Source organism: Perca flavescens, chromosome 5 (assembly GCF_004354835.1).
Source record: "Perca flavescens isolate YP-PL-M2 chromosome 5, PFLA_1.0, whole genome shotgun sequence".
Classification (NCBI taxonomy): domain Eukaryota; kingdom Metazoa; phylum Chordata; class Actinopteri; order Perciformes; family Percidae; genus Perca; species Perca flavescens.
This window is the reverse complement of record NC_041335.1, coordinates 30,540,764-30,553,369: the sequence shown is the minus strand read 5'-3', so window position 1 is coordinate 30,553,369 and position 12,606 is coordinate 30,540,764. Positions and strand designations below refer to the sequence as shown.

Sequence of the window (12,606 nt, the reverse complement as noted above, 5' to 3'; positions counted from 1 at the left end):
AACATCTGAACCAAACAATTTAGCTTTCACATGTATGTCAATTAAAACGACCATGTACAGAATGATTGTTACGGTTACCGGCAGATTAGTCTCGCATTGCCAGACCTACTTCCACTGGCAGTTAAAGCACCATGCTGGTTGATTCACATTTTTTTACCTGTTACACTCTATTAGCTGACCTTGGAATTAGGGCTGGGCAATATATCATCATTATACTGTATCTATATTGTGATATGAGACTAGATATTGTCTTAGATTTTGGAAATCGTAATATTGTAAATGGCTTAAGTGTGGTCTTTTCCTTGTTTTAAAGGTCCCATGGCATGAAAATTTCACTTTATGAGTTTTTTTTAACATTAATATGAGTTCCCTTAACCTGCCTATGGTCCCAACGGTGGTCAGGGAAGCCGTCCGACTGAAGAAGGAGTCTTTCCGGGATATGTTATCCCAGAGGACTCCGGAGGCAGTTGCAGGGTACCAAAGGGCCCGAAGGGCTGCAGCCTCTGCCGTGAAAGAGGCAAAGCAGCGGGTGTGGGAGAAGTTTGGAGAAGACATGGAGAAGGACTTTCGGTCGGCACCAAGGTGCTTCTGGAAAACTGTTCGCCACCTCAGGAGGGGGAAGCGGGGAACCATCCAAGCTGTGTACAGTAAGGATGGGACACTGTTGACCTCAACGGAGGAGGTAATAGGGCGGTGGAAGGAGCACTTTGAGGAACTCCTGAATCCGACTAATACGCCCTCTATGTTAGAGGCAGAGCTGGAGGATGATGGGGGATCATTGTCAATTTCCCAGGCGGAGGTCACTGATGTAGTCAAACAACTCCACAGTGGCAAAGCCCCGGGGATTGATGAGATCCGTCCAGAAATGCTCAAGGCTCTGGGTGTGGAGGGGCTGTCCTGGTTGACACGACTCTTCAACATTGCGTGGAAGTCTGGGACGGTGCCAAAGGAGTGGCAGACTGGGGTGGTGGTTCCCCTTTTTAAAAAGGGGGACCAGAGGGTGTGTGCCAATTACAGGGGTATCACACTTCTCAGCCTCCCTGGTAAAGTCTACTCCAAGCTGCTGGAAAGGAGGGTTCGGCCGATAGTCGAACCTCGAGTTGAGGAGGAACAATGCGGATTCCGTCCTGGTCGTGGAACAATGGACCAGATCTTCACTCTCACAAGGATCCTGGAGGGAGCCTGGGAGTATGGCCAACCGGTCTACATGTGTTTTGTGGATCTGGAAAAGGCGTATGACCGGGTCCCCCGGGAGATACTGTGGGAGGTACTGCGGGAGTATGGGGTGAGGGGGTCTCTACTCTGGGCCATCCAATCTCTGTACAACCAAAGCGAGAGCTGTGTCCGGGTTCTCGGCAGTAGGTCGGACTCGTTTCAGGTGAGGGTTGGCCTCCACCAGGGCTGCGCTTTGTCACCAATCCTGTTTGTAACATTTATGGACAGGATATCGAGGCGTAGTCGGGGTGGGGAGGGGTTGCAGTTTGGTGGGCTGGGGATCTCATAGCTGCTCTTTGCAGATGATGTGGTCCTGATGGCATCATCGGCCTGTGACCTTCAGCACTCACTGGATCGGTTCGCAGCCGAGAGTGAAGCAGTTGGGATGAGGATCAGCACCTCTAAATCGGAGGCCATGGTTCTCAGCAGGAAACCGATGGAATGCCTTCTCCAGGTAGGGAATGAGTCCTTACTCCAAGTGAAGGAGTTTAAGTACCTTGGGGTTTTGTTCGCGAGTGAGGGGACAATGGAGCGGGAGATTGGTCGGAGAATTGGCGCAGCGGGTGCAGTATTACTTTCAATCTATCGCACCGTTGTGACGAAAAGAGAGCTGAGCCAGAAGGCAAAGCTCTCGATCTACCGGTCAGTTTTCGTTCCTGCCCTCACCTATGGTCATGAAGGCTGGGTCACGACCGAAAGAACGAGATCCAGGGTACAAGCGGCCGAAATGGGTTTCCTCAGGAGGGTGGCTGGCGTCTCCCTTAGAGATAGGGTGAGAAGCTCAGTCATCCGTGAGGAGCTCGGAGTAGAGCCGCTGCTCCTTCGCGTGGAAAGGAGCCAGTTGAGGTGGTTCGGGCATCTGGTAAGGATGCCCCCTGGGCGCCTCCCTAGGGAGGTGTTCCAGAGACATCCAGCTGGGAGGAGGCCTCGGGGAAGACCCAGGACTAGGTGGAGGGATTATATCTCCAACCTGGCCTGGGAACGCCTCGGGATCCCCCAGTCGGAGCTGGTTAATGTTGCTCGGGAAAGGAAAGTTTGGGGTCCCCTGCTGGAGCTGCTCCCCCCGCGACCCGATACCGGATAAGCGGACGAAGATGGATGGATGGATGGAATTATTTCTGTTTTCTTTCTATTGATAAACAGTCTCCATTTACACCAATCATCAATAAAGCATCCGCTGCATATTATCTTCAGATGGTGACAGTAATGCTATGTCATCCGTGTACAAAGGATACGTATAATTTCATTTCCACATCTTATCCTACAATTCAATGTCAAATCATTTATATAAATTGCAAATAATGTGGGGGACAAAGCATCACCCTGTTTTACCCCTAATGATGTTGGAAACCAGTTGGTATGGAGTTCATTCAATCTTACACATGCTATGGGCTTGTGATAAACAGACTTAAGTGCCATATAAAAATGTCCATTTACCCCGTAAGTTTATGTGCTAACAAATCCCTATTGATCATATCAAAAGCTTTGTGAAAATCGATAAAGCACGAATATGTTGGCTTATTTTCACTTATTTTCAGTTATAATTGTAGACAATACAAAAATGTGATCCAAGCATGATCTTGATTTACGGAACCCATTTTGTTCTTCCACAAGGAGCTCTTCTTTCTCTAAATACAACATGAGCCTCTCATTAAGTATTGTAGAATACAGCTTATGAACTGTGTTCATTAGACTAATCCCTCTATAATTTAAAGGCACCCTTAGATTCTCATTTGGGGATTTTGGTATTGGATTAATTGATTTAAGCCACATAGATGGTATTTTGCCGGATTCAAAACATCCTTTAAATAAATCAACACAAAATATCAAATAGTTTGGGTGATTTCAGTATTTCATTTGGGATATTTTTAACCCCTGTCGCTTTTCCCAATTTAGCTTTATTAATAGCCATTTGAACTTCTTCTTTTGTGAGACTATTATTAAGATCCTTATTTATCCACTATTACCTTTTTAAAATGTGGCCCTCTATTACATTTTTCCTCTGACATAAATCCTCATAGTACCCTCCATCAAAGTCAAACATCTCACTAGAAAAAAAAGCCCTTTGAAATCTTTCTCCCACCTATTGATTATATCAGACAGCCCAGTCACTAAACTACCATCATTCCCCAGCATGTCCATAGGTATTTTCCAACTACGCCTTGGCCCTAGTTTATTAATTTCTGACCAAAATCTCTTAGGGTCAGACGTTTGGATTCTCTTCAGATTTAATACCAATCCTCTTTGATAACGTCTTTTATCAAACCTATTCTGACTATTCTTAAAGGTTTCTAATAGTTTCTTCCTTTCTATATTATTATTTAAGCACTTCAGAAACATATTTTCTGTTTTACGCATAGATTGCCACAATTGTTTTAACTCTTTGTTCCAATAAGGTATTGTATTGAATGGCTTTTTTTGTAACATTGTAGTTGTCTCCATCTTTTATATCAGACTCTATATCTTCTTTAATCAATTTACAAAGGCTGACATACCAGTTATCTAGATTTTCTTGGTCTCTAAAACATAATTGTGTATCATTCTTAATTTTCACAGGGGTTGATTGCTGTAAACTCGAGGATAAGAAGTTAAAGGGCAAAATTCTGCTGACTTTCCTTTTTGTGGATGAATTTTGTAAACTCTCCTGATAAGCTACATGACAATAAGCCTCAGTCTTTATAAGAAATTTTAACCAAAGTAAAGAATGATCTGGGACTCTGCTTCTTTCTCCAATCAAATCCATACAATTTGCCATTTTAATTAATTGATTTGAAACTAAAACTTACAGCTAGCTAAGTTAGCTTTAGTTGATACCATTAGCTTTTCCCAAACGATCAAAAAAACCAACTGGGAAGTACAAACAGTGAGTGTAACGAAGAATGAATTATTTCAGGCTTAGTAAAAATATAAGCAGTGAGTGTTATAAATTATTATTTCATTCAGACTTACCAGATCACCGGAGACCTCCATTGACTGCAGCGGCAGGTTCAGCTTTGAATGCTTATATATATGTCAATGTTTGAATGTCGGCGTGTGATTGATTGCAAAATTATGAATCCATATAAGAACGAATCCCACTATGTGTACGGACGCTTGGCCGATAGTAGTGTGTGAACGCTATTGAAGGGCGGGTCTTGTCGCGACCGGGTTGGTGATTGGTAGCTGCGGTCAAGAATCCCACGTTTCCAATTGGTAGTCTACAGTCAAACGGAGCGATTTAATTGGAGGAGTCTACGGTCATGCGACGAATCAGAACGCGCAACTGAACGTACACTTTGCAGAACGGTAGACTCAACTTCTGCTTTTATTTAAAATCAAAAACAAAACAAAACAACAGAACTGGCACACAGAGTTCCTTTCAACACTATACTTTGGAGAGGTAAGTCGCACTTTACAGCAGAGCTGAAACTGCTTTTTTACTCAACTATTTCTGTTAAGTAGAGCCGTATTTTGTTGGGGAAGGAGTACATTTACTTTCCTCACATGTTTCTGTCAAATAAATATATTTTTTTATCAATTGAGTTAGCTAGCTATATTCCAGCTATCAGATGTGATTTCTGTGATCAGGAGATGCAAATGAATTATGTCTCTTGCACAAAACATTTGTAATTATTAAATGTTGCATTACATGTTGCCTAAATTGCATGTGCAGAAAATTGACTGCATGTGTAGTGTTTTCCTTGCACTCGAAGACACTTTAAATTGACCAAGAAGTAATTTCTATACTCTTTGAATTGACTAAGAGGTTTGCAGTCCCTGCACTTGTGACATTCTGCAGCTTCTATCACAGATTATTTCTCAAACGTCCTGTTTTAAAATTATCTGTGGGTTGTTGATCTAAAACAAAAATGTATTGTTGTGTTACAGTGAAGGTGTCTTTTGAGATAGCTAGTCGTAGAAAACACTGCTTTCATTTGTTTCATTGTAGTGTTTTTATTATTTGTATTATTCTTACTTAATAGTAGAAATATTGTCAATAATTTGTCTTGTTATTTTTGAAAAAGTTATTTTTCAAAAAAGTTATTTTTCAAAAAAGTTATTTTTCAAAATGTTATTTTTATTCGCGATCGTATGTAGAAAAACAACACTACCCACAATCCTAAGCGTTGCAACGACGTCATTGTTTTGGTCCAAGTCGCTGTTGCCATGGGAATGTTTACGGTACCATGTACCCGTGAACGGCCAGAGCGAGTAACTACAATAGAAGTCTATGATGGTTTCAAAATGATTTATTTTTAGCGCCGAATCCATTACCACTGACCACCACCAAGATAAAAGAAAATGAATCGCGGCACCAAACGACCAAAGGGGGGAACCGAGAAAAAGAGAGAGAAAACAAAGAAAGCATGGTTGGCTTCTGGTGCAAAATGTGCTAAATTAAGTGCTTTATTTTCCAAACAAAAAGAGTGTGTTGCTTCAGCTAATATTAACGTTAGCAGCTGCATATTTTGGTGAAACTGTTGTAATTTGAACTGTAGCCGTGCATTGCTCTTTCCGTGTTTTGGTGGAGCTGTTGTATTATCTAGCTAGCTAGCTAGCTACTGTGCTTTAACGTCGAGCCGTTGTATTTGTGCTGGCTGTGCCTTTAGTGGAGCGTATCATGTCGTAGCACCGCCACCTAGTGGTCTGCAGATGCTTTAAGATATTAAACTGTTGTCGGCACATTTTTGCTCTTTATGTTGTTGTTTTTTGGTATGTTTTATGACATTTGTGTGTCGTTGGTGCATAGAAATAAAATGGCATGATGGCAGTTTATACCTTAACATGGCAACGGTACACCTTTCTGCTACGTTAATTTGAATGGAAATGGCCTTTCTATCCATTTTTATTTCTATGGGTTGGTGTGGTTTGAAAATAGGGCCTGTGTGTTGCAAATGCCTGTAGTCTACTAGTTGCAGCTATAGTATGTCAATGGATATATGTACTGTTTATGTGTCTGACATACATTAATACTTGATTGATTTATTTGAAAGTACATTATACTGCAGTCTGAAGTCTATATAAGTATTATTATTATTCTAAGTGATATTTGTGGCAGACCTTTTTCATTTTTTTTTTATCAAGCACAGTGCAATAATGATGTGTGACCAGAGAAATATTTCTCAGTTTATTTAAGTTCAGTTAGAAGGTTTAGTTAAGTGAAATAACTTGCTTAGTGTGCTGCTTGAAACAATAATGTGATTATCAGTGAAGTAATTGCTGTGTGTGTTTGTGTGTTTGTACTTTCAGTTTCACAACGCCAGTATACAAGGAAAAATCACTGAGAAAATGTTTAGATCCATTTTTCAACAAAAGGTCTTTACGAGACCACGGTCTTCAGGAGGTATGGACTCTTCTTCGAAGAAGTCCAAACAAAGGAGTGAGAGACCTTCGTCTCCTGAAGACCTCAACCCTCCCACCATCTGGAGGAAGCACGGACGAAGGGGTGAGAGACCTTCGTCTAGTGGAGACACCAACCCTTCTAACATCGTGAAGGAGCACAGAGAAAGGGGTGAGGGCCCTTTGTCTTGTGCAGAACACAAGCCCTCTACCACCAGGCAGCAAGCATGGAGGGGTGAGAGCCCTTCATCGTCATCTTCTGAAGATGACCAGCGTTGTACCACCAGGCTGCGAGTACGAAGGTTTGAGAGACCTTCCTCTTCATCCTCTGAAGACAAGCAGCCTACTACTCGGAGGCGGCAGCAAGCATGGAGGGGTGAGAGCCCTTCGTCGTCATCTTCTGAAGATGACCAGCGTTGTACCACCAGGCTGCTAGTACAAAGGGATGTGAGCTCTTTGTTCATCGTGGGCCCCAATCCTTCTAACATCACGAAGGAGCACAGGCAAAGGGGTGAGAGCCCTTTGTCTTGTGCAGAAAACCAGCCCCCTACCACCAGGCAGCAAGAACGAAGGTTTGAGAGCCCTTCGTCGTCATCTTCTAAAGATGACCAGCGTTCTACCACCAGGCAGCAAGAACAAAAGGATGTGAGCTCTTTGTTCTTTGTAGGCACAAACATGAAGGAGCGCAGGCGAAAGGGTGAGAGCCCTTTGTCTTGTGCTGAAAACACACCCTCTACCACCAGTGCAAGAAAGGAGAGGGAGATCACTGAAAGAGAAAAGCAGCGTTTGGAGGAGGAGGGTTTAAAAAGAGAAAGAGAGAGGTGTGAAAAGATGAAGAGAAAGAACCAGGAGAAGGAGAGGAAAACGTTTGGTCTGCGTTCAAGAACGTACATTTGGTGGCTCAATTGCAAGATAGACAACATTGCCAGGGACATCCAATCGACCTTTGTGGATGAGCGCTACCTCCTGCGTCATGGTAAGAAAGTAAACTTACATTTTATCACATAAAATGTCATACAGGTGTATGTATAGTCTCCTTTTTAGATCACAGTAGATCAGTGGTGGAACAAGTATTCAATTTCTTCACTAGTAAAAGTTCCAACACCACTATGTAAAAAAAAAAAGAACTCCGTTACAAGTAAACGTCCTTCATTTAAAGTCCTAAAAAGTGAAATTATTATTCACTAAATTCATTGAAAGTAAGTAAAAGTAGTCAGAAAACCAGCCCATGTGACTAATACAGACTAGTTACATTACATTGAACCGTTACAATGAAACAAACAAGGTGTGTTAATTAGAGGTGTTAAGCTAAGATAGCTCTTATCTCACTTATGGTACCAGGCCAACATGTATTTTTAACAACTTGCAACAAAACAAATCTGTTGACTATTTCCTTTTGGGACGGGTGCGAGTGTACAACGGGACTCCAGACTTAACCTTTCATATGCTTTTGGTTACAGATCCCCTCAGGAATCCAGAGAAAATGGCAGAAAAAGAACGGCTGCTTGACCTAAGGAGGGAGCTGGTCCTGTACAAACGCAGACAAGAATTTAAGGTGGAGAGGGAAGTGAGGAAGCAAAGACTGAAGGCAATGGAGCGCAGGCGAAAGGCTGCGAGCCCTTTGTCTTGTGCAGAAAACACACCCTCTACCACCAGGCAGCAAGAACAAAGGGCTGAGAGCCCTTCCTCTTCATCTTCAGAAGACAGTCAGCCTTCTACTCCAAGCTGGCAGCAAGCACGAAGGGGTGAGAGCCCTTCGTCTTCATCTTCTGAAGATGATGAGCCTTCTACCACAAGGAGGCAGCAACAAGAAAGTCCTTTGTCCTTCGTAGACATCAACCTTCCTACCACCTTTAGGCAGAATGGAGGAATTGGTGAGAACCATTTGCCCTGCGTTGACATTGACCAGCCTATCATCTGGTGGGAGCACGTACGAAGGGGTGAGAGACCTTTGTTTCGTGGAGATTTGAACCCTTCAGACACCTTGAGGCAGGACGGACGAAGTGGTGACAGCCCTTCCTCTACATCTTCGTCTTCTGAAGACGACGAGCCTTCTACCACAAGGAGGCAGCAAGAAAGAAGGGCTAATAGCCCTTTATCTATCAATCTGAGTGCTAGAAAGGAGTGGGAGTTCATTGAAAGAGAAAAGCAACATTTGGAGGAGGAGGGTTTAAAAAGAGAAAGAGAGAGGTGTGAAAAGATGAAGAGAAAGAACCAGGAGAAGGAGAGGAAAATGTTCAGTCCGCGTTCAAGAATGCACATTTGGTGGCTCAATCGCAAGATAGACAACATTGCCAGGGACATCCAATCGACCTTTGTGGATGAGCGCTACCTCCTGCGTCATGGTAAGAAAGTAAACTTACATTTTATCACATAAAATGTCATACAGGTGTATGTATAGTCTCCTTTTAGATCACAATAGATCAGTGGTGGAACAAGTATTCAATTTCTTCACTAGTAAAAGTTCCAACACCACTATGTAAAAAAAAAAAAGAACTCCGTTACAAGTAAACGTCCTTCATTTAAAGTCCTAAAAAGTGAAATTATTATTCACTAAATTCATTGAAAGTAAGTAAAAGTAGTCAGAAAACCAGCCCATGTGACTAATACAGGCTAGTTACATTACATTGAATAATTACATTATTACATTACATTAATTAGAGGTGTTAAGCTAAGATAGCTCTTATCTCACTTATGGCGCCAGGCCAACATGTATTTTTAACAACTTGCAACAAAACAAATCTGTTGACTATTTCCTTTTGGGACGGGTGCGAGTGTACAACGGGACTCCAGACTTAACCTTTCATATGCTTTTGGTTACAGATCCCCTCAGAAATCCAGAGAAAATGGCAGAAAAAGAACGGCTGCTTGACCGAAGGAGGGAGCTGGTCCTGTACAAACGCAGACAAGAATTTAAGGTGGAGAGGGAAGTGAGGAAGCAAAGACTGAAGGTAGAGAGGAAGGAAATAAATGCGAAGAAGATGGAGAATATCTCTGAGTTATACAGAAACTCAGAATACCCAGCTATGTTAAATTTTCTCTACGGACCAATGCCAATCAGGTCACATATATATATCAATTAAGATAAAAGTAGAGCAATCAGAAAAATGGCACCAAATAGAGAGAGGTAATTGAGGGAGACGGCAAACATTTCAGATTTGACAAAACAGAAGTAAAGAAAAGTAAAATATTCTTTTAAAACATTAGCAACCACCATCAAATATCCTTGTAACCACATGATGTTTGAACACCCTAGATGTTGGCTTTAATTTAGTTATACAGTCAAAGAGCATTGTGCAAATAACCGTGTTCTAACTTAATGCCACTTGACCCAATCTAATTCATCCTAACCTAGCCTAATTTAACCAAGGTTAGCCCAACACCTATCCTAATTTAGCTTTGGTTAGGTTCTGGCAGAGACCTTAGGGTTAGGGTTAGACCCTAAAGACAGTAGAAAGAAGAAAGTAAGGCAATACTAGGTTGAAAATCGTAATAAAAACTTATAAAAAAAACACAGTAGAAAGAAGGAAGGCAACACTAGCGCGACAAAAGTGAAAAATTCAAATAGCCTAAGCGACAAACTTTGATAAAAGCAGAATAAAACTTTGAAAAAAGAGACAAACATTTTTAAGAAGGGCGCCCGGATACCTCAGTTGGTACAGCGGGCGCCCATATATAGAGGTTTACTCCTCGACGCGGCAGGCCTGGGTTTGACTCAGACCTGCGGCCCTTTGCTGCATGTCATTCCCCCCTCTCTCTCTCTTCCCTTTCAAGTCTTCAGCTGTCCTGTAGATATAAAGGCTGAAAATGGCAGAAAAAAAATAACTTCGAAGATAAAAAGACAAGACGTAAGGAAGAAAGCCAAGAATAGGTCAGAAACAGCGACGTACCCCCTGCAGTTCTCCAAAGTACCCCTAGGGGGACACATACCCCCATTTGAGAAACACTGGATTAGATCAATGGATCACAGGTGGAGTGGGTCCTGAGTCCCGAGGAGACTTAATAATAGATTTTATTTGTAATGAACTTTACATTTGGAGTAAATCTCAAAGTGCTACAGTTAAGATTTTAAAAGCACGGTAAAAACATCAATATAAAATACAAATAGACTTGCAGGGTTAATTAAAACTCAGAAGTTCTTAAATAGAAATGTTTTTAGTCGTTTTTTTAAAAGTCTCAATAGTTTGAGGTTCCCTCAGATGGTCGGGAGCGTCAGAACAGAAAGCCCGATCAGCCACGGAGCTGAGATTAGTCCTGGGGAGAAGGAGGCGGTTTGAGTTTGTTGAACGGAGGGATCGAGGGTTAGTTAGAGGGGTGAGTAGTTCTTTCAGATGGGGAGGGCGGGGGGGGGGGGGGCATTTCCATAGATGTACAGGTCGGTAAGTATTATATTCAATCGTGGTGGAACCAGTTTTTCAGCGTCTGCTAAGGTGAGTGCCCCCCTGCTGCTGCTCAGTGCTCCTTTGTTTGGTTCCTGCTTCATGATGAAGATGAGAACAGGTAAACAGACAAACCCATTTTAACGTTTCACTGCATTGATTCAGATGTAGATTGTATTCATCTTTTGTTTAGAAGTTTTTTTTATCATAAGGAGCTTTTTATACTTATATTTTAAGTTAAAGTAGCAATACCACAGTGTAAAAATACTCCATTAGAAGTAAAAGTACTCATTATAAAATAATTGACAATATATGACACCTTATGAAAGTGAATTATTATTGCAGGTGGTGAGTAAGCAGCATTGTATTGTTGTAGCTAGTCGACAGGTAGCTCATGTCACGCCCCCGCCTGCCGTGACTTCTGCACGGTGACAGTCTGGTGTGTGTGTGTGTGTGTGTGTGTGTGTGTGTGTGTGTGTTTTTGGTTTATTTCTTCATTTTGTTATACCTGCCATGTGTTTGGTGTTGTGGTTGTTTGTTTTCTCTCTCTGTCTGTCTGTGTTTCTGTTCCCCCTACATGTTCCACAGAGTGAGGACCCCCCGTACCAGGTCCAATCAGCGCCCCTGCTACTCATCCTGCTCCATCATCTGCCTTCAGATGTCAGTCTGACTTTCCTCTCCCTGCTGGATTGTTCCTTACCACTGAGTATGCTTTTTCACCAGCCTTCGAGAGTTGGATCTAGTCTAGTTTCTTGTTGTTGTTGTACTTCCTGTCTGCTCCGCTCCCTGACGGCACTAACTGGAAGATCTCTGTTCTCAGAAATAACCTCAGAGTCCTCTGCTGCCGATAGCCACGCACTGGAACAGCAAGTCTGCAGCCGCACTGAGGAACACAACCCAGCACCCCCCACTGCCAGTCCAGCCATCTTCGGACCCAGCCCCCCCACTGCCAGTCCAGCCATCTTCGGACCCAGCACCCCCACTGCCAGTCCAGCCATCTATAGACCCAGCACCCCCACTGCCAGTCCAGCCATCTTCGGACCCAGCCCCCCCACTGCCAGTCCAGCCATCTTCAGACCCAGCACCCCCACTGCCAGTCCAGCCATCTTTGGACCCAGCACCCCCACTGCCAGTCCAGCCATCTTCGGACCCAGCACCCCCACTGCCGGTCCAGCCATCTTCGGACCCAGCACCCCCACTGCCAGTTCAGCCATCTTCGGACCCAGCACCCCCACTGCCGGTCCAGCCATCTTCGGACCCAGCACCCCCACTGCCAGTTCAGCCATCTTCGACCCAGCACCCCCACTGCCGGTCCAGCCATCTTCGGACCCAGCACCCCCACTGCCAGTTCAGCCATCTTCGGACCCAGCACCCCCACTGCCGGTCCAGCCATCTTCGGACCCAGCACCCCCACTGCCAGTCCAGCTATCTTCGGACCCAGCACCCCCACTGCCAGTCCAGCTATCTTTGGACCCAGCACCCCCACTGCCAGTCCACACTCACAGCTTCAATAAAATAAGATTATTTACCACCTACTCCTAAAAAGTAATGTTTTTCCTCAAATTTGGAGAGAAGCTAAAGTTATTCCTTTACCCAAGCAAGCTCGGGCTGCCTTCACCGGCACTAACAGCCGACCTATTAGTTTGTTGCCTGTTCCTAGCAAACTATTGGAACAAATTGTATTTGACCAGAT

General features: G+C 43.4%; 1 protein-coding gene across 6 annotated transcripts; it reads left to right on the top strand.

Annotated features, from left to right (window-relative positions):
• The first annotated feature begins 4,456 nt into the window (after positions 1 to 4,456).
• LOC114555035 (DNA ligase 1) lies at positions 4,457 to 10,420 on the top strand. Of its 6 annotated transcripts, none has more exons than XM_028577112.1 (5): positions 5,344 to 5,564; positions 6,445 to 6,769; positions 6,911 to 7,510; positions 7,995 to 8,879; positions 9,358 to 10,420. In XM_028577112.1, the coding sequence occupies exons 1-5, from the start codon at positions 5,562 to 5,564 to the stop codon at positions 9,615 to 9,617; spliced, it is 2,073 nt and encodes a 690-aa protein (XP_028432913.1). In that variant the 5' UTR covers positions 5,344 to 5,561; the 3' UTR covers positions 9,618 to 10,420. The 6 variants fall into 6 exon arrangements, with proteins under 6 accessions (XP_028432909.1, XP_028432913.1, XP_028432912.1 ...); XM_028577111.1 differs by having other exon boundaries at positions 6,445 to 6,799; positions 6,941 to 7,510; XM_028577108.1 differs by lacking the exon at positions 5,344 to 5,564 and adding an exon at positions 4,457 to 4,594 and having other exon boundaries at positions 6,445 to 7,510.
• Positions 10,421 to 12,606: the final 2,186 nt, after the last annotated feature.